At 46.0% G+C, this 27487-nt stretch overlaps 1 protein-coding gene across 14 annotated transcripts in view; it reads left to right on the top strand.

The window, feature by feature from the left end:
* Positions 1–26052, top strand: part of LOC138979359 (protein argonaute-2-like) — a 95978-nt gene extending 69926 nt beyond the window's left edge. For 8 of the 14 annotated variants that reach the window (XM_070352055.1, XM_070352061.1, XM_070352063.1 and 5 more), the window contains 8 exons: positions 5638–5822; positions 9372–9531; positions 11376–11466; positions 17266–17460; positions 17616–17864; positions 18305–18504; positions 19711–24599; positions 24836–26052. In XM_070352055.1, the coding sequence (XP_070208156.1) occupies positions 5638–5822; positions 9372–9531; positions 11376–11466; positions 17266–17460; positions 17616–17864; positions 18305–18504; positions 19711–19819 (1189 nt within the window). In that variant the 3' untranslated portion in view covers positions 19820–24599; positions 24836–26052. Of the gene's footprint in view, positions 1–5637; positions 5823–9371; positions 9532–11375; positions 11467–12338; positions 12430–17265; positions 17461–17615; positions 17865–18304; positions 18505–19710; positions 24600–24835 lie in introns of all 14 variants that reach the window. The other 6 variants (XM_070352058.1, XM_070352057.1, XM_070352050.1 and 3 more) reach the window with 5 other exon arrangements.
* The last annotated feature ends 1435 nt before the right edge of the window (positions 26053–27487 follow it).

Below are 27487 nucleotides of genomic sequence, written 5' to 3'. Positions count from 1 at the left end.
CGTCAATAAAGAAAGCTACATGAACGTGTAGTGTGACGTTCAGTCACAGTTGGTCAGCGTCAATAAAGAAAGCTACATGAATGTGTAGTGTGACGTTCAGTCACTGTTGGTCAGCGTCAATAAAGAAAGCTACATGAATGTGTAGTGTGACGTTCAGTCACTGTTGGTCAGCGTCAATAAAGAAAGCTACATGAACGTGTAGTGTGACGTTCAGTCACTGTTGGTCAGCGTCAATAAAGAAAGCTACATGAATGTGTAGTGTGACGTTCAGTTCAGTCACTGTTGGTCAGCGTCAATAAAGAAAGCTACATGAACGTGTAGTGTGACGTTCAGTCACTGTTGGTCAGCGTCAATAAAGAAAGCTACATGAATGTGTAGTGTGACGTTCAGTCACTGTTGGTCAGCGTCAATAAAGAAAGCTACATGAACGTGTAGTGTGACGTTCAGTCACTGTTGGTCAGCGTCAATAAAGAAAGCTACATGAATGTGTAGTGTGACGTTCAGTCACTGTTGGTCAGCGTCAATAAAGAAAGCTACATGAATGTGTAGTGTGACGTTCAGTCACTGTTGGTCAGCGTCAATAAAGAAAGCTACATGAATGTGTAGTGTGACGTTCAGTCACTGTTGGTCAGCGTCAATAAAGAAAGCTACATGAATGTGTAGTGTGACGTTCAGTCACTGTTGGTCAGCGTCAATAAAGAAAGCTACATGAACGTGTAGTGTGACGTTCAGTCACTGTTGGTCAGCGTCAATAAAGAAAGCTACATGAATGTGACATTGAGTGGCAATGTGGAAAGCAGGCTTGACTGCTGGTCTGGTCTGTTGGTCAGCGTCAGGCTTGACTGCTGGTCTGGTCTGTTGGTCAGCGTCAGGCTTGACTGCTGGTCTGGTCTGTTGGTCAGCGTCAGGCTTGACTGCTGGTCTGGTCTGTTGGTCAGCGTCAGGCTTGACTGCTGGTCTGGTCTGTTGGACAGCGTCAGGCTTGACTGCTGGTCTAGTCTGTTGGTCAGCGTCAGGCTTGACTGCTGGTCTGGTCTGTTGGTCAGCGTCAGGCTTGACTGCTGGTCTGGTCTGTTGGTCAGCGTCAGGCTTGACTGCTGGTCTGGTCTGTTGGTCAGCGTCAGGCTTGACTGCTGGTCTGGTCTGTTGGTCAGCGTCAGGCTTGACTGCTGGTCTGGTCTGTTGGTCAGCGTCAGGCTTGACTGCTGGTCTGGTCTGTTGGTCAGCGTCAGGCTTGACTGCTGGTCTGGTCTGTTGGTCAGCGTCAGGCTTGACTGCTGGTCTGGTCTGTTGGTCAGCGTCAGGCTTGACTGCTGGTCTGGTCTGTTGGTCAGCGTCAGGCTTGACTGCTGGTCTGGTCTGTTGGTCAGCTACAGGCTTGACTGCTGGTCTGGTCTGTTGGTCAGCGTCAGGCTTGACTGCTGGTCTGGTCTGTTGGTCAGCGTCAGGCTTGACTGCTGGTCTGGTCTGTTGGTCAGCGTCAGGCTTGACTGCTGGTCTGGTCTGTTGGTCAGCACACAAGTGGATCATCTTCATTGAGAATACTACATGGCTTGCTGTGTTGTACCACATTTATACCAGGTGCTTTTTGACTCACATGCAAAGCAAAAGTGAGTCCATGTACTCACCCGAGTCGTCCGTCCGTCCCGGCGTCCGTCCGTCCAGAAAACTTTAACGTTGGATATTTCTTGGACACTATTCAGTCTATCAGTACCAAATTTGGCAAGATGGTGTATGATGACAAGGCCCCAAAAAACATACATAGCATCTTGACCTTGCTTCAAGGTCAAGGTCGCAGGGGCCATAAATGTTGTCTAAAAAACAGCTATTTTTCACATTTTTCCCATTTTCTCTGAAGTTTTTGAGATTTAATACCTCACCTATATATGATATATAGGGCAAAGTAAGCCCCATCTTTTGATACCAGTTTGCTTTACCTTGCTTCAAGGTCAAGGTCACAGGAGCTCTTCAAAGTTGGATTGTATACATATTTTGAAGTGACCTTGACCCTGAACTATGGAAGATAACTGTTTCAAACTTAAAAATTATGTGGGTCACATGTTATGCTTTCATCATGAGACACATTTGGTCACATATGATCAAGGTCAAGGTCACTTTGACCCTTATGAAATGTGACCAAAATAAGGTAGTGAACCACTAAAAGTGACCATATCTCATGGTAGAAAGAGCCAATAAGCACCATTGTACTTCCTATGTCTTGAATTAACAGCTTTGTGTTGCATGACCTTGACCTTGGGTCAAGGTCACATGTATTTTGGTAGGAAAAATGTGTAAAGCAGTTCTTAGTGTATGATGTCATTGCTAGGTTTAGCTGAAGGTCAAGGTCATGTAAAGGTCAAGGTCAAGCATGTGAGTCGTATGGGCTTTGCCCTTCTTGTTTAAATATTGAACTGCGAGCTTTTCAAGATTTGAAAAAGCAACGATTGTAAATGTGGTACGACACAGCAAGCCATGTAGACATAAGTGTTCTGTGTATCCTACATACTGTACTTGCTTGCTTTTTGCTCCAAACATCCCGGAGTCGACGCGTCGAAATTGAAAACGCTTCTTATGGAACCTCGATCTCTTCCCAAACCTCGTGAAATCTTTGACGTCAAAGCAAAGAAACGTCACTCTGGAAAATATTGCGTGACGTGTTTGTTGTAAACACTCTTCCAGGGGAAACTGCTAGCGCAAAAGTGTTTCCATGACGACGTTTGTCTCGCTGACTTTGGCATCATGGGCAGTGGAAAAACAGGTCCCTGCCAGACAAGTTTGACACGACCTCACTTATATGATATACCCACATGTGAATTGAATGATATTGTTATCTCAAGAGTGGTCTCTCAGGCATTGGCTGCTGTAGATTCTCACAGATACGTGAGCCTAATCTCCTGTCCACTCTCTAGCACTTTGGAAAGCAAAATCAAGTAGCTCTGACAGCAAGTAGCTCTCAACATAATAATATTGCCACCCTTAACGACAAGTAGCTCTCAACATAATAATATTGCCACCCTTAACGACAAGTAGCTCTCAACATAATAATATTGCCACCCTTAACGACAAGTCGCTCTCAACATAATAATATTGCCACCCTTAACGACAAGTAGCTCTCAACATAATAATATTGCCACCCTTAACGACAAGTCGCTCTCAACATAATAATATTGCCACCCTTAACGACAAGTAGCTCTCAACATAATAATATTGCCACCCTTAACGACAAGTAGCTCTCAACATAATGATATTGCCACCCTTAACGACAAGTAGCTCTCAACATAATAATATTGCCACCCTTAACGACAAGTAGCTCTCAACATAATAATATTGCCACCCTTAACGACAAGTAGCTCTCAACATAATGATATTGCCACCCTTAACGACAAGTAGCTCTCAACATAATAATATTGCCACCCTTAACGACAAGTAGCTCTCAACATAATGATATTGCCACCCTTAACGACAAGTAGCTCTCAACATAATAATATTGCCACCCTTAACGACAAGTCGCTCTCAACATAATAATATTGCCACCCTTAACGACAAGTAGCTCTCAACATAATGATATTGCCACCCTTAACGACAAGTAGCTCTCAACATAATAATATTGCCACCCTTAACGACAAGTAGCTCTCAACATAATGATATTGCCACCCTTAACGACAAGTAGCTCTCAACATAATAATATTGCCACCCTTAACGACAAGTAGCTCTCAACATAATAATATTGCCACCCTTAACGACAAGTAGCTCTCAACATAATAATATTGCCACCCTTAACGACAAGTCGCAATGGCCTAGTGGATAAGACGCCGGCCTCCAATTCGGAAAGTTGAGTTTTCAAATCCCGGCCTAGCCGCGCCTGGAGTGTGTGGAGATTTTGTCTGATCTCCCAGGTTAGCTTATGTGCAGATCCCCCTTCGTGTTTACATGCAAGCACAAGACCAAGTACACACTGAAAGCATCCTGTAGTTCTCATCTGAGCGGTGGGTTATAAAAACACCAAAATACCAAGCATGCATCCTCCGAGGTCAACGTGTGGCTGCCTAAATGGCAGGGTGACGACGATGTTACACATGAAAACCCACTCGGCCCTGAACAAAGGAGAAGAAAGCACACCTTACACTGAAACACTTATCACCGAAGGGCACTGACGTCATTTCACAACAAGGATTTTACTTGGCACTTTTCCCTCCCGTTTGGAGAATTTGAAGACTTTCTTTTGTGCCCTATCCTCCGTTCATTGCACAAAGGGATGCAACCCATTGCACGCGAGCGTCCACAGAGACAATGAGGAGCAACGAATACTTGTAGGATGATCCACTTGTGGTCAGTGTGAATACAGTTTCTACATGACTGAGGAGCAAAGAATACTTGTAGGATGATCCACTTGCGGTCAGTGTGAATACAGTTTCTGCATGACTGAGGAGCAAAGAATACTTGTAGGATGATCCACTTGTGGTCAGTGTGAATACAGTTTCTGCATGACTGAGGAGCAAAGAATACTTGTAGGATGATCCACTTGTGGTCAGTGTGAATACAGTTTTTACATGACTGAGGAGCAACGAATACTTGTAGGATGATCCACTTGCAGTCAGTATGAATAGAGCTGGCTACGTGACGGAGGAGCAAAGAATACTTGTAGGATGATCCACTTGCGGTCAGTATGAATAGAGCTGGCTACGTGACGGAGGAGCAAAGAATACTTGTAGGATGATCCACTTGCGGTCAGTGTTAGTAAAGTTTCTACATGACTGAGAGGCAAAGAACACTTGTAGGATGATCCACTTGTGGTCAGTATGAATAGAGCTGGCTACGTGACGGAGGAGCAAAGAATTCTTGTAGGATGATCCACTTGCGGTCAGTATGAATAGAGCTGGCTACGTGACGGAGGAGCAAAGAATACTTGTAGGATGATCCACTTGCGGTCAGTATGAATAGAGCTGGCTACGTGACGGAGGAGCAAAGAATACTTGTAGGATGATCCACTTGTGGTCAGTATGAATAGAGCTGGCTACATGACGGAGGAGCAAAGAATACTTGTAGGATGATCCACTTGCAGTCAGTATGAATAGAGCTGGCTACATGACGGAGGAGCAAAGAATACTTGTAGGATGATCCACTTGCAGTCAGTATGAATAGAGCTGGCTACGTGATGGAGGAGCAAAGAATACTTGTAGGATGATCCACTTGTGGTCAGTGTGAATACAGTTTCTACATGACTGAGGAGCAAAGAACACTTGTAGGATGATCCACTTGTGGTCAGTATGAATAGAGCTGGCTACGTGACGGAGGAGCAAAGAATTCTTGTAGGATGATCCACTTGCGGTCAGTGTTAGTAAAGTTTCTACATGACTGAGAGGCAAAGAATACTTGTAGGATGATCCACTTGTGGTCAGTGAGAATAGAGCTGGCTACATGACGGAGGATCAAGTGATGTGACTGACGTTTGACGGAGGATCAAGTGATGTGATTGACGTTTGCTGAAGTGTTGCGTGTTCAGGAAGCGAAGCATGCCCGCGCCGTTGGAGATATACGCTGCAGGTTCTGCGTGAGATTCCTGAACACATAACACACAAGCAAATCTCTGTGGTGTGGACCGTGGGTGTTGACACACGTCCTTGTCTGTCCTTTCAGAAACTTTACGCAGAACCTGCAGCGTATCTCCAACGACGCGGGCATGCCCATCATGGGTCAGCCCTGCTTCTGCAAGTACGCCACCGGCCCCGACCAGGTGGAGCCCATGTTCCGCTACCTAAAGAACACCTACCAGGGCCTGCAGCTTATTGTGGTGGTCTTACCTGGCAAGACACCTGTCTATGGTGAGTGATGGTGGGGGGAGAGAGAGAGAGGGGGGGAGAGCCCATGTTCCGCTACCTAAAGAACACCTACCAGGGCCTGCAGCTTATTGTGGTGGTCTTACCTGGCAAGACACCTGTCTATGGTGAGTGATGGTGGGGGGAGAGAGAGAGAGGGGGGGAGAGCCCATGTTCCGCTACCTGAAGAACACCTACCAGGGCCTGCAGCTCATTGTGGTGGTCTTACCTGGCAAGACACCTGTCTATGGTGAGTGATGGTGGGGGGAGAGAGAGAGAGGGGGGGAGAGCCCATGTTCCGCTACCTGAAGAACACCTACCCGGGCCTGCAGCTTATTGTGGTTGTCTTACCTGGCAAGACACCTGTCTATGGTGAGTGATGGTGGGGGGAGAGAGAGAGAGGGGGGGAGAGCCCATGTTCCGCTACCTAAAGAACACCTACCAGGGCCTGCAGCTTATTGTGGTTGTCTTACCTGGCAAGACACCTGTCTATGGTGAGTGATGGTGGGGGGAGAGAGAGAGAGGGGGGGAGAGCCCATGTTCCGCTACCTAAAGAACACCTACCAGGGCCTGCAGCTTATTGTGGTTGTCTTACCTGGCAAGACACCTGTCTATGGTGAGTGAATGTGGGGGGAGAGAGAGAGAGGGGGGGAGAGCCCATGTTCCGCTACCTGAAGAACACCTACCAGGGCCTGCAGCTTATTGTGGTTGTCTTACCTGGCAAGACACCTGTCTATGGTGAGTGATGGGGGGGGGAGAGAGAGAGAGGGGGGGAGAGCCCATGTTCCGCTACCTGAAGAACACCTACCAGGGCCTGCAGCTCATTGTGGTGGTCTTACCTGGCAAGACACCTGTCTGTGGTGAGTGATGGGGGGGGGGGGGGGGGGGAGAGCCCATGTTCCTCTACCTGTAGAACACCTTCCAGGTCTTACCTGGCAGAACACCTGTCTATGGTGAGTGATGAGGGGAGGGGGGGTGGTAGCACCATTTACTTTGCCATTGAGTGTGTAGTCAGGCCTGGGAATGATACGCCTTTCGTCCTGAATACCACCAAGTCCTTTTCTAATTGTGTAAGAAAAGAATCTCCGTGTGCCCTTAAAAATGCTTAAAACGCAACATTTTCCCGTCAGTACGCCCAAACCACTTTAACTCATTCCCAGGTCTGTTAGTGTGTTACTGACTGTACTGTGTAGCGTGTTACTGACTGTACGGTGTAGCGTGTTACTGACTGTACTTGTAGCGTGTTACTGACTGTACTTGTAGCGTGTTACTGACTGTACGGTGTAGCATGTTACTGACGGTACTGTGTGTTACTGACTGTACTGTGTAGTGTGTTACTGACTGTACTGTGTAGCGTGTCACTGACTGTACTGTGTAGTGTGTTACTGACTGTACTGTGTAGCGTGTTACTGACTAGTGCGGTGTGTTACTGACTGTAGTGCGGTGTGTTACTGACTGTACTGTGTAGCGTGTTACTGACTGTACGGTGTAGCGTGTTACTGACTGTACTGTGTAGCGTGTTACTGACTGTACTGTGTTACTGACTGTACTGTGTAGCGTGTTACTGACTGTACTGTGTAGCATGTTACTGACTGTACTGTGTTACTGACTGTACTGTGTAGCGTGTTACTGACTGTACTGTGTAGCGTGTTACTGACTGTACTGTGTAGCGTGTTTGACTGTACTGTGTTACTGACTGTACTGTGTAGCGTGTTACTGACTGTACTGTGTAGTGTGTTACTGACTGTACTGTGTAGCGTGTTACTGACTGTACTGTGTTACTGACTGTACTGTTTTACTGACTGTACTGTTTTACTGACTGTACTGTGTAGCATGTTACTGACTGTACGGTGTAGCGTGTTACTGACTGTACTGTGTAGCACGTTACTGACTGTACTGTGTAGCGTGTTACTGACTACTGTGTACCGTGTTACTGACTGTACTGTGTCACTGACTACTGTGTAGCGTGTTACTGACTGTACTGTGTAGCGTGTTACTGACTGTACTGTGTAGCGTGTTACTGACTGTACTGTGTAGCGTGTTACTGACTGTACAGTGTAGCGTGTTACTGACTGTACTGTGTAGCGTGTTACTGACTACTGTGTAGCGTTTTACTGACTACTGTGTAGCGTGTTACTGACTGTACGGTGTAGCGTGTTACTGACTGTACTGTGTAGCGTGTTACTGACTACTGTGTAGTGTGTTACTGACTGTACTGTGTAGCGTGTTACTGTCTGTACTGTGTAGCGTGTTACTGACTACTGTGTAGCGTGTTACTGACTGTACTGTGTAGCGTGTTACTGACTGTACTGTGTAGCGTGTTACTGACTACTGTGTAGCGTGTTACTGACTGTACGGTGTAGCGTGTTACTGACTGTACTGTGTAGCGTGTTACTGACTACTGTGTAGCGTGTTACTGACTGTACGGTGTAGTGTGTTACTGACTGTACTGTGTAGCGTGTTACTGACTACTGTGTAGCGTGCTACTGACTGTACTGTGTAGCGTGTTACTGACTGTACTGTGTAGCGTGTTACTGACTGTACTGTGTAGCGTGTTACTGACTACTGTGTAGCGTGTTACTGACTGTACGGTGTAGCGTGTTACTGACTGTACTGTGTAGCACGTTACTGACTACTGTGTAGCGTGTTACTGACTGTACTGTGTAGCATGTTACTGACTGTACTGTGTAGCGTGTTACTGACTGTACGGTGTAGCGTGTTACTGACTGTACTGTGTAACGTGTTACTGACTGTACGGTGTAGCGTGTAAACGACGGAATACATGTAGTGCGGTGTGTTACTGACTAGTGCGGTGTGTTACTGACTAGTGTGGTGTGTTACTGACTAGTGTGGTGTGTTACAGCGGAGGGGAAGTGTGTTACTGACTAGTGCGGTGTGTTACTGACTGTAGTGCAATGTGTTACAGCGGAGGTGAAGCGTGTTATTGACTGTAGTGCGGTGTGTTACAGCAGAGGTTAAGCGTGTTACTGACTGTACTGTGTAGTGTGTTACTGACTGTAGTGCGGTGTGTTACTGACTAGTGTGGTGTGTTACAGCGGAGGTGAAGCAACTTACTGAGTAGTGCGGTGTGTTACTGACTAGCGCGGTGTGTTACAGCGGAGGTGAAGTGTGTTACTGACTGTAGTGCGGTGTGTTACAGCGGAGGTGAAGCGTGTTACTGACTAGTGCTGGGTGTTACTGTTACAGCGGAGGTGAAGCGTGTTACTGACTAGTGCGGTGTGTTACTGACTAGTGCGGTGTGTTACAGCGGAAGTGAAGCATGTTACTGACTGTAGTGTGGCGTGTTACTGACTAGTGCGGTGTGTTACTGACTAGTGCGGTGTGTTACAGCGGAGGTGAAGCATGTTACTGACTTTACTATGTAGCGTGTTACTGACTAGTGCGGTGTGTTACAGCGGAGGTGAAGCATGTTACTGACTAGTGCGGTGTGTTACTGACTAGTGCGGAGGTGAAGCGTGTTACTGACTGTACTGTGTAGTGTGTTACTGACTGTACTGTGTAGCATGTTACTGACTGTAGTGCGGTGTGTTACAGCGGAGGTGAAGCGTGTGGGAGACATCATGTTCGGCCTGGCCACCCAGTGCGTGCAGTCCAAGAACGTCAACAAGACCACGCCGCAGACCCTGTCCAACCTCTGCCTCAAGATCAACGTTAAGCTGGGCGGTGTCAACAGCATTCTGCTCCCCAGCATCCGGTACGTGCTCTGCTCTGTCATGCTCTGCTCTGTCATGCTGTGCTCTGTCATGCTCATTTAGTCCCCCACAGCGCCCAAAACTGCCGGTTCCACTTCCTAAATGCAGATCCCTGCAACACCCACTGCACACAATGATACCAAGGATACATATCTTTTTCCATTTTGATTGGCTTCCTGTGATGTTCAAGCATTTATAATTTTGGAAAACTGGCAGTAGTTACTTTCCTATGACATTTTTCAAGTTTGAACTTGTCTGAGTAATTGTCCATGCTATGGGGGTAAAACTTGTCTGAGTAATTGTCCATGGTATGGGGGTAAAACTTGTCTGAGTAATTGTCCATGGTATGGGAGTAAAACTTGTCTGAGTAATTGTCCATGGTATGGGGGTAAAACTTGTCTGAGTAATTGTCCATGGTATGGGAGTAAAACTTGTCTGAGTAATTGTCCATGGTATGGGGGTAAAACTTGTCTGAGTAATTGTCCATGGTATGGGGGTAAAACTTGTCTGAGTAACAATAATATTCCGTGCTGTAGGGGTAAATGGGGTAATTTCACTTTTTTCCCATTGAGGATTTTGCACAGCAATGAATAATCAAGAAGAATTTGGAATGAAGCAATAGGTGTGATAACAGATTTTGAAGGGTGTTTTTGTTGTGGTCTTTGAAGAGTGAACATGATCATTGGTTTGTTTTTCTTGCAGACAGTACATGTATAGAAGTGTCTGTTTATCTTGCAGACAGTACATGTATAGAAGTGTCTGTTTATCTTGCAGACAGTACATGTATAGAAGTGTCTGTTTATCTTGCAGACAGTACATGTATAGAAGTGTCTGTTTATCTTGCAGACAGTACATGTATAGAAGTGTCTGTTTATCTTGCAGACAGTACATGTATAGAAGTGTCTGTTTATCTTGCAGACAGTACATGTATAGAAGTGTCTGTTTGTTTTTCTTGCAGACAGTACATGTATAGAAGTGTCATGTCAAAGCTTGCCTTCATTTCAGCATGGATCAAGCTGTGGGTCAATGTTCGTATGTTATGATGCATTCTGGGTAGCTGTCTTTACAACAACAAAAAAGACTTGAGTTCTTGCTTGACTTGAGACTCAAGACTTGAGACTTGACAGTTTTTTTCTCTGTTAGAATTAGAGTTAAAGCCGCAGTTTTGAAAGAATGTCTGCTGTGTGCTACAGCCACTCGTTCCTCCCAGTCTGTTATCATTAGTTATCAACACCCAGCTTCCCTATGCCCACAGGCTAATTTACAGGCCTCTCCAATTTGATAGGAAGACACGAAAGTGAACAAAACAGTGACTTCCCATTTTTTTTCTCGGTCCAGTAATCAGAGATACCACCATACTACTGCTTATCTAAACAGTTCCAGACACTTGTTGGATAGAGGGTGTGAGTGTCAGTTGCGCGTCTCTGGAGGTCATTAATCAAATCTTCGTACTCGCAGAAAAATTCCTCCCGAACTTCGCCTTTATCAGGCAGAGTTTGTAGGTGTTTTTTTAAAAACACAACACAGGTCAGTTATGGTTATTTGCAAGGAAATCACTTGGCACTACTGAATTATAACGAGTTTAGAGCTATTTTTTGTGTTGTTAGAACATCACTCAATTGTTTCATTGTAAAGCGACATGCTCAGGCAGGCACTGAGTTAGCTGACATTGTTAAAATGTTCACCCAAGTCACTCCGGTAGACTGCTCAAAGTGTTGACCCAGATCAATGACCTGTTGACCCACATGAATGAAATGTGATATGACCTCCACATCAATGACCTGTTGACCCACATGAATGACCTGTTGACCCACATGAATGACCTGTGACCTGACCTCCATGACAGGCCGGCGGTGTTCCACGAGCCGGTCATCTTCTTTGGTGCCAGCATCACACACCCACCCGTGGGGGATAGGTACAAACCCACCATCGCCGCTGTAAGTCATGTCCCCCTCCCCCTGTCAGGCTGTGTTCTGTCTGTATGTGAGAGAGGCTGTCAGACACACACACACACACACACACTAACACACTGGTAGTTGTTCACAGTGCTAGGTGGTAGCGGCCCACAGCATGAGGACGGGGTAGTGACGGCTTCACACTCTCCTGGGCTCTCAATCATTGTTTCTGCTGACGGCAGGGTGCTCCTAACTTTCCTCCTCTTATAGCCAGCTTTGTTTCTGTCTTCTTTCAGCATCTCTCTTTGCTAGCTTGAGCCACACAGTGACATGTGGAGAAAAGAGAGGTGTGTCTTCTGAGTCCGGAGCAACACCGTGCTTGGTTACTCTCATCGCTCTTCTCTGCTTCTCACTGTGGCTTACAGCTACACCAAGATATAGACTGTTGTGGCTTACAGCTACACCAAGATATAGACTGTTGTGGCTTACAGCTACACCAAGATATAGACTGTTGTGGCTTACAGCTACACCAAGATATAGACTGTTGTGGCTTACAGCTACACCAAGATATAGACCCTGTTGTGGCTTACAGCTACACCAAGATATAGACTGTTGTGGCTTACAGCTACACCAAGATAAAGACTTGTGGCTTACAGCTACACCAAGATATAGACCCTGTTGTGGCTTACAGCTACACCAAGATATAGACCCTGTTGTGGCTTACAGCTACACCAAGATATAGACTGTTGTGGCTTACACTTGACAGCTCTCTTCATTGCAGGCTGCTTGTCTCGCTCCATTTTGCAGTTACATCAGTCCCTAAAACAAGGGCTGTGAAAAAAGGTGTCCCCTTGACCCGTGTTTTGACTGACCCCTCTTATCGGGAACGTTGGCCCTTTTCTGTGTGCTTGCAGCCCGGCGGTTTTCCGAGAGCCTGTGATTTTCTTGGGGGCTGACGTTACCCACCCTCCTGCCGGAGACAGCAGCAAACCCAGCATCGCTGCAGTAAGTCACGCGCCACGGGTTGGGGACAGTCCGCAAACCTACTCGAGCTCTTGTGCTTTGTCTCTATGTAGCTGTCGGGCAGTGACAAGATAGCTGTAGGCTGTCAGACAGTGACAAGATAGCAGTAGGCTGTCAGACAGTAACAAGATAGCAGTAGGCCAGAGAGGCTTCCAGTACTGTAAGAGCCGTACAACAGATCGTAACCTGTCAACAATCATTTTGAGTGTGCTTGAAATAGAGGGAAGAGAGCAAAAAAGCAAGCTAAGAGATGAAACTGGAAACAACTGGTGGCTAATAAAGTGTGTGTTGAGTTCCAATGATATCAGCTTTTCCATCAGTGATTCTCAATGCTACTGATCCACACAGGATGCTAGTTTGCATAGTCCTAGTCTTGCCACTTTCAGTCTGTGTGTGTGTGTGTGTGTGGTTCAGGTATATGTGGGGAAAATGTAGCTAAAGAGCTGTTCCAAGCCACGAGAGGAGAGGGGCAACGGGAGGCTAGGAAGTGTAAAGTGTAGGGCTACGTTGCGTGTAGTTTCGGGAAGAGGGGGTACGTTGCGTGTAGTTTCGGGAAGAGGGGGTACGTTGCGTGTAGTTAAGGGAAGAGAGGGTATGTTGTGTGTGGTATAGGAGAGAGGGTATGTTGTGTGTGGTATAGGAGAGAGGGTATGTTGTGTGTGGTATAGGGGAGAGAGGGTATGTTGTGTGTGGTATAGGGGAGAGGTGTACGTTGTATGTAGCGTAGGGGAGAGGTGTACGTTGTGTGTAGTTTGCGGACTGTCTTTAATCAAACTGTGGCTGAGTGTCAGTAAAGGAAACGTTTTGGTTTGGCTTTGTCAAGACTGGTTGTGTGAAACCTTGCTGGGTGGCATTGTGTGTGTCTGACTTATCTCCCCTCTCTGGCCACCACTGACTTATCTCCCCTCTGGCCACCACTGACTTATCTCCCCTCTCTGGCCACTACTGACTTATCTCCCCTCTCTGGCCACAACTAACACTGCAGTAGAGCTGCCAGCTGCTACGCTAAATGCTACTACGTTTTAAGACCAATTGCTGCCAAACTAAAGATTGCTACGCTTTTACAAATTATCACAAGGATCCAACAGTTCCCTCTTTTTGTGAGTCCTGGTACTCATTTGCTTCCCACTCAAAATGGGTTCTAATACATCGTCTAGCCTTAAAAGTTGCACTGTAGATACTCTCTAATTGGCATTTTATTTTCTTGTAAATTTAAAAAAAAAATTAAATTGCTAGACTTGAGGCTTGACAAGGGTTAGCAGGTCTGCTACAGCCACAGCTTGGCACTGGTCAGCATGCATGTTATGTGGCCCGGTCTGCTACAGCCACAGCTTGGCACTGGTCAGCATGCATGTTATGTGGCCCGGTCTTGACAGTGCATGTCTGTGTTTATCTGGCCCGCTCGTCACGTTGCATGTCTGTGTCATTGTCACCTTGTCTGCTTTCTGCTTCATCCCCACCTCTTTTCTCTTCCTCAAGTTTGTTGGTGTGTGTCGTTGTGTGTTTATTGTTGCGTCTTGTGCTATTGCTCTTGTTCTGTTAATGGCCGTGTTTTGTTTGAATGTGTGTGTGCGTGTGTGTGTGTGTTAGCTTGTGCTGTTTGACCTATCTGTGAGTAAGTGTGTGACAGCACTGTGCCATGACGTAGCAAGGTTACAAAACACACACGTTGAAATCAATCCGGCATGGAGGCAGGCTGAAGGGGAGAGAAGAGTTTCTCTGCCCAGCTTTTTCTTGTTTTCTCTTTGCTCTGCCGGGCAACACTCATCGTCTTTGCCCTTACCCCTTGGCTGCCGGAATAATTTAATTAAAAATTCAATTAAGAAAAATGATGACATGCAAGGTAGAACAATTACACCAAAACTGAGAAAATGATGACATGCAAGGTAGAACAATTACACCAAAACTGAGAAAATGATGTGCAGGGGAGGCAATCAATGAATCATCTTGCTGCAGTTCAAAGGGCAAGATGCAGCGATAGGGGAGGCAATCAATGAATCATCTTGCTGCAGTTCAAAGGGCAATATGCAGCGCTAGGGGAGGCAATCAATGAATCATCTTGCTGCAGTTCAAAGGGCAACATGCAGCGCTAGGGGAGGCAATCAATGAATCATCTTGCTGCAGTTCAAAGGGCAATATGCAGCGCTAGGGGAGGCAATCAATGAATCATCTTGCTGCAGTTCAAAGGGCAACATGCAGCGCTAGGGGAGGCAATCAATGAATCATCTTGCTGCAGTTCAAAGGGCAATATGCAGCGCTAGGGGAGGCAATCAATGAATCATCTTGCTGCAGTTCAAAGGGCAACATGCAGCGCTAGGGGAGGCAATCAATGAATCATCTTGCTGCAGTTCAAAGGGCAACATGCAGCGCTAGGGGAGGCAATCAATGAATCATCTTGCTGCAGTTCAAAGGGCAATATGCAGCGCTAGGGGAGGCAATCAATGAATCATCTTGCTGCAGTTCAAAGGGCAACATGCAGCGCTAGGGGAGGCAATCAATGAATCATCTTGCTGCAGTTCAAAGGGCAAGATGCAGCGATAGGGGAGGCAATCAATGAATCATCTTGCTGCAGTTCAAAGGGCAATATGCAGCGCTAGGGGAGGCAATCAATGAATCATCTTGCTGCAGTTCAAAGGGCAACATGCAGCGCTAGGGGAGGCAATCAATGAATCATCTTGCTGCAGTTCAAAGGGCAACATGCAGCGCTAGGGGAGGCAATCAATGAATCATCTTGCTGCAGTTCAAAGGGCAATATGCAGCGCTTGTTGACCTTGTCAGCATATTGCTTTTTTTCTTGAGAGAAAAACAAACATATCTGATAACTTTAGTGGCAGTCTAGGGGATACCGCAGCAGTGCTTTCCTCATAGCCCGACATCCACATCTTTGACTGGCCCCAGTAACCAGATGAGTCTTAGTGATGAGCAGTGTAAGGCTATCTTTTCCAGATGAGCCTTAGTAATGAGCAGTGTAAGGCTATCTTTTCCAGATGAGCCTTAATAATAAGCAGTGTAAGGGTATCTTTTCCAGATGAGCCTTAATAATAAGCAGTGTAAGGGTATCTTTTCCAGATGAGCCTTAGTAATGAGCAGTGTAAGGCTATCTTTTCCAGATGAGCCTTAATAATAAGCAGTGTAAGGCTATCTTTTCCAGATGAGCCTTAATAATGAGCAGTGTAAGGCTATCTTTTCCAGATGAGCCTTAGTAATGAGCCGTGTAAGGCTATCGGGCCGACCCGTCCTAGGCAAACACGCAGACCGACTAGTCAACAACGAAAATTTAACCTTGGGTTATTCTTGGATGGTTTTTTAAGCCAATGCCTCAAAATTGTACATACTGGTAGGTTTTGATCATCTTCAAACAGGATGAAAGTTTGGTTTATCTTGGTCATATTTCAAGGTCACAGTGGGGTCATGATCAGGGTAAAAAAAATGGAAAATTACAATTTCTCCAAATGTTTTTGAAGAAATATCTTTGAAACTTCCCCCTCTTCCTTATTGTCATTACTTCAAGACGTCAACCAATGTTGATTGATCTTTGTCATTACTTCAAGACGTGAACCAATGTTGATTGATCTTTGTCAAATTTCAAGGTCACAGAGGTTCATATTCAGGGGGAAAAAGGGAAAATTACCATTTTCTCAAATGTTTTTGAATAAAGTTTGATTGAAAGTGAAACTCAACATACTTCTGGGATTTGGTATTTCCAGGATTTCTGTTCTTCAATGATCTTTGAAAGTTTACACACTATTAGGGTTTGATGACCTCCAGACTCGACCCAAGTCAGCTTGACCCTCATCAAATGTCAAGGTCAAAGAAAGTTTGAATTCAGGTTTTAACAAAAATTAAAAGAGGAGAATATTCTTTTTCTTTGCGTGTTTTTGAAGCGAAATGTTGTGTTACATGATACACTTGAAGGGTGTAATGACGGCTTGACATGGCAGTGTGACACCTGGTTGGTCCTGGTCAAAGTCAAGGTAGTGGATAATTTGTTTCTGATTTATGTTGCACTTAACGAGGGTGAGTCGGGTAAGCATTTGCTTCTCCATTATTCAACTAAACTGCAATTAACAGGCCATGCCGTCTTCGTGTTAGTATGTGTTTTCATTAGTGAGAGCCCAGGCAGTGTGTTAGTGGTGTGCCACCCGCTCAAGTTAAGCCATGGTTGTTCTATGCCCCCCCCCCCCCCCACCCACCAATGGACTCATTCCCGGGTGACATTGGCTACATTGATTCCAACCCCTCCTATAAGAATGCTTTAAAAACATCTGTATCTAAATGCCCCAACACATCTCCACACCTTGCTCTACAGTGTGTGTGTGTGTGTGTGTGTGTGTGTGGGTATGTTTGTATTATGTGTGGGGGGGTAATCTTTGTGTATATATATATGTGTGTGTGTGTGTGTGTGTGTGTGTGTGTGTGTGTGTGTGTGAATAGATTTGTCAATGTGGGCTGTTCATTTATTTATTGTCTTGAGGAATATTTGACATGGTTTTTATATGAAGTTAAGTTGACATGCTCAATCAGTATTATATGCATTGTATGCTTGAACATAGCTGTTGTGTTGTTATTTTATTTTACTGTTTCCCTGTCATGTTGACAGAAGATGTTGTGTTTTGATATTGTGTATTGTAATTCGTAGTTTGATATTATAAACTGTATTATTCCATGGTTCGTCCTATGTAAGTGTTCATTATGATTATTATTATTAAGTGTCCATATTGCAGACTGTGTGTGTGCATGCATGTGTGTGTGTTTATTTATCACTGACTGTGTGTGTGTGTGTGTGTATGACTCTAACTGTGTGTGTGTGTGGTGCAGGTTGTGGGCAGTATGGACGCCCATCCTAGTCGCTACGCGGCGGCAGTGCGAGTGCAGGAGCACCGACAGGAAGTGATCTACGAGCTGGCCACCATGGTGAGGGAGCTGCTGATCCAGTTCTACCGCTCCACGCGCTTCAAGCCTACACGCATCATCTTCTACCGCGACGGTGTCAGTGAGGGCCAGTTCCATGCTGTAAGTACATCGTGTGTTTCCTCTGTGTGTGTGTGTTCTGAGTGGGGCATGCCACAGTTCTCTGTGTGTGTGTTCTGAGTGGGGCATGCCACAGTGTGTGTGTGTGTGTGTGGCGAGGACAGCGCGGAGACACCTGCTCTGTATGTACCTAGCAGTCCTATGTCCAGGTGCTGAGCCACGAGCTGCGGGCCATCCGCGAGGCCTGCACCAAGCTAGAGGTGGACTACCGCCCCGGCATCACCTTCATCGTCGTCCAGAAACGTCACCACACGCGCCTCTTCTGCTCCGACCGCAAGGACCAGACTGGCAAGTCCGGCAACATCCCCGCCGGCACCACCGTCGACATGGGCATCACCCACCCCACCGAGTTTGACTTTTACCTTTGTAGTCACGCCGGTATCCAGGTTAGTAGATAGCACCCAGTTTGACTTTTACCTGTGTAGTCACGCCAGTATCCGGTGAAGTCAGGCCCTCAGATTGCTATCAAATTTATACCGTAAGATTCTGCGTCACAAAGAATATGGTGCTGCGCTGGACTGTCTTCACTTTACAGAAGGAAGTGTTTTAAAAGCTTAAATAAATGTCGTAGAATAGGCAAAGAAGGAGCACTGTTTGGGTTGGGTTGGGTTACTAGAGTTATGTCCCTTGTGTGGGCACCAGCCGACCGTCTCACTACCACGTGCTGTGTGATGACAATGGCTTCACTCTTAGTGATGGTTGTGTTACTAGAGTTATTGTGTGTGTCCAGGGCACCAGCCGACCGTTTCACTACCACGTACTGTGGGATGACAATGGCTTCACTCTTAGTGATGGTTGTGTTACTAGAGTTATTGTGTGTGTCCAGGGCACCAGCCGACCGTCTCACTACCACGTGCTGTGGGATGACAATCGCTTCACAGCGGACGAGCTGCAGGTGTTGACGTACCAGCTGTGTCACACGTACGTGCGCTGCACACGATCCGTCTCCATCCCTGCCCCAGCCTACTACGCTCATCTGGTGGCCTTCAGGGCGCGCTACCATCTGGTGGAGAAGGAACACGACAGGTCAGCTTGTCTCTCTCTCTTTCTTTACTTCTTTTTGTCTTTCTTTCTTGTTTTGTCAGAGCAAAGCTGTCAGGTTTGGCATGTACTCTGCTAGGCAATGAACAGTTCAACATTTATTGACAAAAATCATTAAAGTTTGTAGTGAGAGTTATGCATATTAACCCTTTTGCTGCCAATCGAAACTTACTTATGTGCATTCCTGATTGCCAGGGAATTTTGGAGTTCGGGGTGTAATAATTCACAAAAAATTCTAGCTCCAAATTGGCAGTAGGTAGGTAAGTAAAACCAATGTTATTTTTAAAGGAAATTGAACCAAGAATCTGTTTTTAGTGTCTAAACATGGAAATAATAATTAGTTTGGCTTATAATGATGTTCAAATATGAACTTTTGAAAAATCAGTCCGGCGCATCTTCCGGTGCCTGTGGATCAAACACAGGTGGCTGTTTTGCTTGCTCGAAGAAAGGATCATAATCACTGTCATCTACCTGTTTCCAACGAATCGTCCGAAAGAAGATCTCCCCCTTCCCCTGTCAGTATCCATAATCATTTGCGCCGCCTGTAGCGTCAGTCCGTCTTTGTTTTTCCCAACTAGGGCTCGGTCGACTGTCACCGTTAGCCATTTTGACGAGTCGAGCTTTCTCTCCCCTTTCCTGCCGCCAAGGCCGAAAATAGCCTTCAGACGCAAAACCGCGTCACCATTTATGTTTATTCATGAGAATGAGGTATCCTACCAAGCCATTGGCTGGTATTTGTGTGTCAGCAGTGACGTAGCATTTCTGGAAAATTCCTGAACTGAGGTGACGGGTTTACACGTAGGCGCTGCGGCTGCACAGGCACATGACGGGTATACCCGTCATAAGGCAGTCAAGGGGTTAATTCAGGGGATGGCGTTCAGGTTTACAAATATTTGAAAGATTGCAGTTATAGGTTGTACATTGCTGTGGGTTTTGTTGTCTATGGACGGTACAGTGTTAGATGTGATGATGCAGTTATAGTTTGTACATTGCTGTGGGTTTTGTTGTCTATGGTTTTGCCACAAGTCTATTTGGGGCGTCACTCTGCCACAAGTCTATTTGGGGCGTCACTCTGCCACAAGTCTATTTGGGGCGTCACTCTGCCACAAGGCTTGACAATCCTGACAGACTATTTCTCTTAATCTCCTACATGAGTGTCATGTGACTGAGTGCCTGGTGTGTGTGTTGCAGTGGGGAGGGCAGCCGTCACTCGGACAACAGTGAGGATCGCAACCCGGCCGTCATGGCAAGGGCCGTCACTGCTCACCCCGACACCATCAAGGTCATGTACTTTGCCTAGTGTGGTCCCCCCTGCCAGCCTCGTAACGTCAAGTCTGTGGCATCGACCAACTGACAGCACTGTCTTCACTGCTTGCTGTTGACGTCACTGACAGCACTGTCTTCACTGCTTGCTGTTGACGTCACTGACAGCACTGTCTTCACTGATTGCTGTTGACGTCACTGACAGCACTGTCTTCACTGCTTGCTGTTGACGTCACTGACAGCACTGTCTTCACTGCTTGCTGTTGACGTCACTGACAGCACTGTCTTCACTGCTTGCTGTTGACGTCACTGACAGCACTGTCTTCACTGCTTGCTGTTGACGTCACTGACAGCACTGTCTTCACTGCTTGCTGTTGACGTCACTGACAGCACTGTCTTCACTGCTTGCTGTTGACGTCACTGACAGCACTGTCTTCACTGCTTGCTGCAACCACCATGCACCATAGTCAACTTCTCTCTACAGCTGGAGATTGTGAAGATTGGGTGCGCCTACCACAGTGTGTGTGTGTGTGTGTGTGTGTGTGTGTGTGTGTGTGTGTGTGTGTGTGTGAGAGAGACAGAGAGAGAGACACACACAGAGAGACAGACAGAGAACGCCTTGAAGAGACTGTAAGAAGCGGACGTTGAAGACACGTGCGACAGTCAGTGCAGCAGGTACGTGAGACGTTGAAGACACGTGCGACAGTCTCCAGTCAGTGCAGCAGGTACGTGAGACGTTGAAGACACGTGCGACAGTCTCCAGTCAGTGCAGCAGGTACGTGAGACGTTGAAGACACGTGCGACAGTCTCCAGTCAGTGCAGCAGGTACGTGAGACGTTGCAGACTGGACTCTGTGTTTACCGGACAGTGCCAGCCAGCGATAGCCGGACTCTCTCATTGACTGATTGGCTTGACTTTGCTTTCCACAGTGCTAGAAAAAGTTTGAACATCAGTTTGATTTGCTGCTATGTTGCTTTTATCTTTATGTGTACAAAGAGTACATGATAGTTGTGTTGAGAGCAACAGGTTTGAAGAGCGGAAGCCTGATGGCTACAGATTGACTGTTAAATGATAGTCACTGTCACTAGTTTACCCCACCTCCCGGGCCAAAACCCTTAAGAGGAGAAGTGGGAATCGTGTTGAGGTTGGTTGATGGTCACTGAAAGTGTCAGGTGCTATGTCAGCTGACAGTCACAGCTGTCAGTCAAATGTTTGAAACACTCTCCAGCCCACCTCCACCACTAACCCACCCACCTCCATCCCCACCCCATATCCAGCCCCTCATTGCCCACCTCCACCACTAACCCACCCACCTCCATCCCCACCCCATATCCAGCCCCTCATTGCCCACCTCCACCACTAACCCACCCACCTCCATCCCCACCCCATATCCAGCCCCTCATTGCCCACCTCCACCACTAACCCACCCACCTCCATCCCCACCCCATATCCAGCCCCTCATTGCCCACCTCCACCACTAACCCACCCACCTCCATCCCCACCCCATATCCAGCCCCTCATTGCCCACCTCCACCACTAACCCACCCACCTCCATCCCCACCCCATATCCAGCCCCTCCAGCCCACCTCCATCCCCACCCCATATCCAGCCCCTCCAGCCCACCTCCATCCCCACCCCATATCCAGCCCCTCCAGCCCACCTCCATCCCCACCCCATATCCAGCCCCTCCAGCCCACCTCCACCACTAACCCACCCACCTCCATCCCCACCCCATATCCAGCCCCTCATTGCCCACCTCCACCACTAACCCACCCACCTCCATCCCCACCCCATATCCAGCCCCTCATTGCCCACCTCCACCACTAACCCACCCACCTCCATCCCCACCCCATATCCAGCCCCTCATTGCCCACCCATCTGTGTTGAGATGTTACGCTGAGAGTGCTGTCACAAATATATGCTGCCTGACCACATTGTCAGCCAGCCCACAGAGATGGTAACATGCACCACATTTCAACCTTCTCTCTTACTAAATAACTTTGGTCATTCCTGGACTATCCTATCTTCTGTCCTCACCCACCAGGTGACAGTAGCATCCACCTGAACTATCCTATCTCCTCTCCTCACCCACCAGGTGACAGTAGCATCCACCTGAACTATCCTATCTTCTGTCCTCACCCACCAGGTGACAGTAGCATCCACCTGAACTATCCTATCTTCTGTCCTCACCCACCAGGTGACAGTAGCATCCACCTGGACTATCCTATCTCCTCTCCTCACCCACCAGGTGACAGTAGCATCCACCTGGACTATCCTATCTCCTCTCCTCACCCACCAGGTGACAGTAGCATCCACCTGGACTATCCTATCTCCTCTCCTCACCCACCAGGTGACAGTAGCATCCACCTGGACTATCCTATCTCCTCTCCTCACCCACCAGGTGACAGTAGCATCCACCTGAACTATCCTATCTTCTGTCCTCACCCACCAGGTGACAGTAGCATCCACTGAGTGTTGGCCTGGTGGAGATAGTTGTTGATTCACTGACTGGTGAAGATAGTTGTTCATTCACTGACTGGTGAAGATAGTTGTTCATTCACTGACTGGTGATGTATTTATTCATTGGCTTTGACACCTGACATGTTTCCTCTTCCATGGATGTATGATGTGATTAACATTGTCTGTATATGATGTGATTAGCATTGTCTGTATATGATGTGATTAGCATTGTCTGTATATGATGTGATTAGCATTGTCTGTATATATATATGATGTGATTAGCATTGTCTGTATGGGTGTGGGCGAACAGTTGAAGGTACTAGGTGTGTGTATTGTTTGGTGCCTGCCCTTCTTGCGGCACATGCTTTGCTGTGTCCATGGTGATGGTTTGCTGTATCCATGGTAACACAGCATTGTGAACGAGAACACCAGCGCCACACCCCTCGTCCTCTTTGCTGTGTGTCAGTTGCTGTGCTTTTTGCCGCTGTCGCGCTCTACGTGTATGGAGGAAACACGTCATACATTTTGTTCTCTTGTTTGCGTGATGACTTTGAACAAGGTTCATTTTTTGCAAGACTGGCATGTTTGTTTTATTTCAAAGTGTGGGGAGTCCCGGGACTGATGTTATGACACCACTATTCATGTTGAAGACTGTAAGTTTGAGGCCTATCTGGAAATCCTATCCAAACTTTTCCTACCCCAGCCATTTACATCAACACCAGCCAGACCCGTGACCCCACAACACATTCCTCAGTCACATGCATGGGAGAGAGTTGAGAGAGTGTGTGAGAGTGTGATCAATGAAACAGCTTGTCCTGACCTACTTCCCATGTTAGGTTTGTTGGTTGTGCATGTATGTTGAGTGTGTGAGAGTGTGTGAGAGTGTGTGAGAGAGTGTGAGAGTGTGTGAGAGTGTGTGAGAGTGTGTGAGAGTGTGTGAGAGAGTGTGAGAGTGTGTGAGAGTGTGATCAATGAAACAGCTTGTCCTGACCTACGTCCCATGTTAGGTGTGTTGGTTGTGCATGTATGTTGAGTGTGTGAGAGTGTGTGAGAGTGTGATCAATGAAACAGCTTGTCCTGACCTACGTCCCATGTTAGGTGTGTTGGTTGTGCATGCATGTTGATTGTTTGATATGAACTGAAGACTACATTACATTACAACCTTGTTTGTAAGTTCCTGCCTGTTGTCTGTGTAGAGGCAGGACATAAACATCTCCCTCACACCTTGTTTCTTCATCACATCATACATGACTGTCCTGTCAACCCTCACACCTTGTTTCTTCATCACATCATACATGACTGTCCTGTCAACCCTCACACCTTGTTTCTTCATCACATCATACATGACTGTCCTGTCAACCCTCACACCTTGTTTCTTCATCACATCATACATGACTGTCCTGTCAACCCTCACACCTTGTTTCTTCATCACATCATACATGACTGTCCTGTCAACCCTCACACCTTGTTTCTTCATCACATCATACATGACTGTCCTGTCAACCCAAACACCACGCTGTGTCAACCCAGGCAAGCCTTTCTAGTCAGTGGACAAACTCAAGGTCCAGCCCCACCACTGTACAGCCTGGTGTAATGTGAGCATTGTGTTGTCCCTGATGAGTGCAGGTGTAAGGCCAGTGTTCTGATCGGTGCTCATCATGGTCAGTCTGGACACTCACTCTTCTCCATTCCAACTTTGACCAGTGCAAGACATCTAACTTTGACCAGTGCAAGATATCCAACTCATTTCATATCATGACATCAAAAGCAGTATTTTGCTGTATGCTGGAGAAGCTCCTATCAATGTATTTGTCATGGTTGTAGGGGCGTATATCTATGTCTACCTTAACAACCGTCAAGTAGAACTGAGACAACATAGCAACTGATAGCCACAGTATCACTCATTTATTGAACAAGGAGAGCGTTACACCAAGCACACAGTATCAGTGTTTTATTGACCAAGGGTAGCGTTACACCAAGCACACAGTATCACTGTTCAACTAACCAAGTGTTGCCTTACGCCACGCTTAGCAATCAATTATGAGAGAATCAAAAGGCCACCTGATCAAATCACGGGGAATCATATCCAAGACAAAACCGTCGGTAGAGAACAAAATTCTGAGAGGCTGATCTCTAGGCTAACAAACACTAGCATCAAAATGTTGGGAACAAAATATTAAGCAAAAAACATGCTTGCATCAAAATGTTGAGAACAAAATATAGTAGAAAGCACAAACTAAATTTGACTGAGATGAAGAGCAAACTGATAATGTCCCCCCCCCCCCCCCCCCCCCCCCCCCCCGGCTTCAATCTTGCATTTTTATTTGTCTCCCCTTTCATTTCAGTTTGTTTGATAGGTGTATTCTCACATTATGAACTTGACTTGTCTCCCCTTTCAGTTCAGTTTGTTTGATAGGTGTATTCTCACATGATGAACTTGACTTGTCTCCCCTTTCAGTTCAGTTTGTTTGATAGGTGTATTCTCACATTATCAACTTGACTTGTCTCCCCTTTCAGTTCAGTTTGTTTGATAGGTGTATTCTCACATTATCAACTTGACTTGTCTCCCCTTTCATTTCAGTTTGTTTGATAGGTGTATTCTCACATTATGAACTTGACTAGCTCTTCCGCACAAGTAAAGGACAAAATATGTTCTTAATCAAAGAAGTATGTTGACAAGCAGTTTCTCTGAACATTAATGCATTTCACCTTTTTCTTGGTGAGATTAGAAATTGAACATTATCAAACTGCTTTGTGTATAATTAACAATGTTGATTGTCATAATTTTGCTACATGTATCTAGGGGAGGTAATTGATGTAGAATTTTGCTACATGTATCTAGGGGAGGTAATTGGTGTAGGATTGTGCTAGGGGAGGTAATTGATGTAGGATTGTGCTACATGTATCTAGGGGAGGTAATTGATGTAGAATTGTGCTACATGTATCCAGGGGAGGTAATTTATGTAGGATTGTGCTACATGTATCTAGGGGAGATAATTGGTGTGGAATTGTCTTTTCAAGCTATGACTTTTGTAATGGGTTCAGAATTGAGTGATGTATGGTTTTTGTCAAACTTTTTGTGTGAGGGGATTAGTTGCACATGATCAGTGACAGATAAGTTGTGAAGAACACAACACAATCGGCGTGAGGTTAGCACAGATTTCTTGTACCATTCATATGTATTACAATTATGCCAACCACTGCCTTCCTGTGAGTGAGTGAAACCTGTTGTGAATTGTTGTGACGGCCACTTGTACACTCTCAATTACTGTGGAAAACTCGTGACTTGTATGTCTGCTTTAATGAAACATTGACATAGCCAATCATGGCATCAAATCATATTATCTATTTTAATTGCGTGACTTGAAGTTACTTGCACATATTGACACTTTTTGTATTGTTTTGTTCTACTTGGGAAAGTTGTGCTTATCAAGCTTCAATTTGGATGTACGTGTACATGTATTGAGTGAAGCTGGGAAAGTTGTGCTTATCAAGCTTCACTTTGGATGTACATGTACATGCATTGAGTGAAGCTTGCGTCATGAAATTAATGTATGCTGTGTTATAATGTTGGCTTATTTGTTTGTCCCGCCATATTGTAGGGAGAATTGTCTAGGGCTTTGTGGGTACCCATGAGGCTTCTGGTGTGGGCAATACAAATCGTTGTACAAGTTATGCAACGCGTGATGTCTTGTGTTGTACAAGTTATGCAACGCGTGACGTCTTGTGTTGTACAAGTTATGCAACGCGTGACGTCTTGTGTTGTACATTGTGATGGTGATACAAATAGATAAAAGATACATTTGCCAATGGTCCTTGAATGGTTGCAAGACAGCGTGAGCGGTTGTTTTATCTTGTTTTAGTGTTCTGCAGCATATCCATCACAGTGCATACCTTCCACACTTCCACACAGCTTGCAAGTTTCACACCAGTACCTCTTTATTGGCTCACCTGACTTATGAGCAAGTCTCAAATTCAGGTCATTACATGGAAAACGATCAATTCTATGCATGTTTTGTTAAGCTACGGCTTTGACACTTTGTTAAGCTACGGCTGACACTTTTATCACGTGGTAATCAGACCTGGGAACCCATACGATGTCGCCGTATTTTGTACGCCTTTTTGTCTAAAATACGATCGGTACGGACGGTTGAAAAAAAATACAACCAGAAAAATTCCCACACTACTTATATTCACAAGCACATCCCTGACGTTCCTGTCTATTTACTGAGGCACCGTTTATTTTAATGATTAAAAATAAATGTCTAACTCAGCATTTGATCAATAATTACTGCTTTTGTCATTTAACATTCAAAGAAGCATTTGTTTTAAATGTATTGGTAAACTTAATTATCGGTGCAACAGACGCATGTGACTGCGAAGCATGTTTGAATCTTCGATGTTCAAATGTTGTGTGGAGTACACTCATTTTTCTGAAAATACGCCAAGTTTGTTTGACAATATAAGTACAAAACAGGGGTTCCCAGGGTGACAATACAAGTACAAAACAGGGGTTCCCAGGGTGACAATATAAGTACAAAACAGGGGTTCCCACGGTGACAATATAAGTACAAAACAGGGGTTCCCACGGTGACAATACAAGTACAAAACAGGGGTTCCCAGGGTGACAATACAAGTACAAAACAGGGGTTCCCAGGGTGACAATACAAGTACAAAACAGGGGTTCCCACGGTGACAATACAAGTACAAAACAGGGGTTCCCACGGTGACAATACAAGTACAAAACAGGGGTTCCCACGGTGACAATATAAGTACAAAACAGGGGTTCCTACGGTGACAATATAAGTACAAAACAGGGGTTCCCACGGTGACAATATAAGTACAAAACAGGGGTTCCTACGGTGACAATATAAGTACAAAACAGGGGTTCCCACGGTGACAATACAAGTACAAAACAGGGGTTCCCAGGGTGACAATACAAGTACAAAACAGGGGTTCCTACGGTGACAATACAAGTACAAAACAGGGGTTCCCAGGGTGACAATATAAGTACAAAACAGGGGTTCCCACGGTGACAATACAAGTACAAAACAGGGGTTCCCACAGTGACAATACAAGTACAAAACAGGGGTTCCCAGGGTGACAATACAAGTACAAAACAGGGGTTCCTACGGTGACAATACAAGTACAAAACAGGGGTTCCCAGGGTGACAATATAAGTACAAAACAGGGGTTCCCACGGTGACAATACAAGTACAAAACAGGGGTTCCCACGGTGACAATA

Source organism: Littorina saxatilis, linkage group LG11, assembly GCF_037325665.1.
Source record: "Littorina saxatilis isolate snail1 linkage group LG11, US_GU_Lsax_2.0, whole genome shotgun sequence".
Classification (NCBI taxonomy): domain Eukaryota; kingdom Metazoa; phylum Mollusca; class Gastropoda; order Littorinimorpha; family Littorinidae; genus Littorina; species Littorina saxatilis.
The sequence above is the reverse complement of the archived record's forward strand: the minus strand, read 5'-3'. Positions and strand labels throughout refer to the sequence as shown.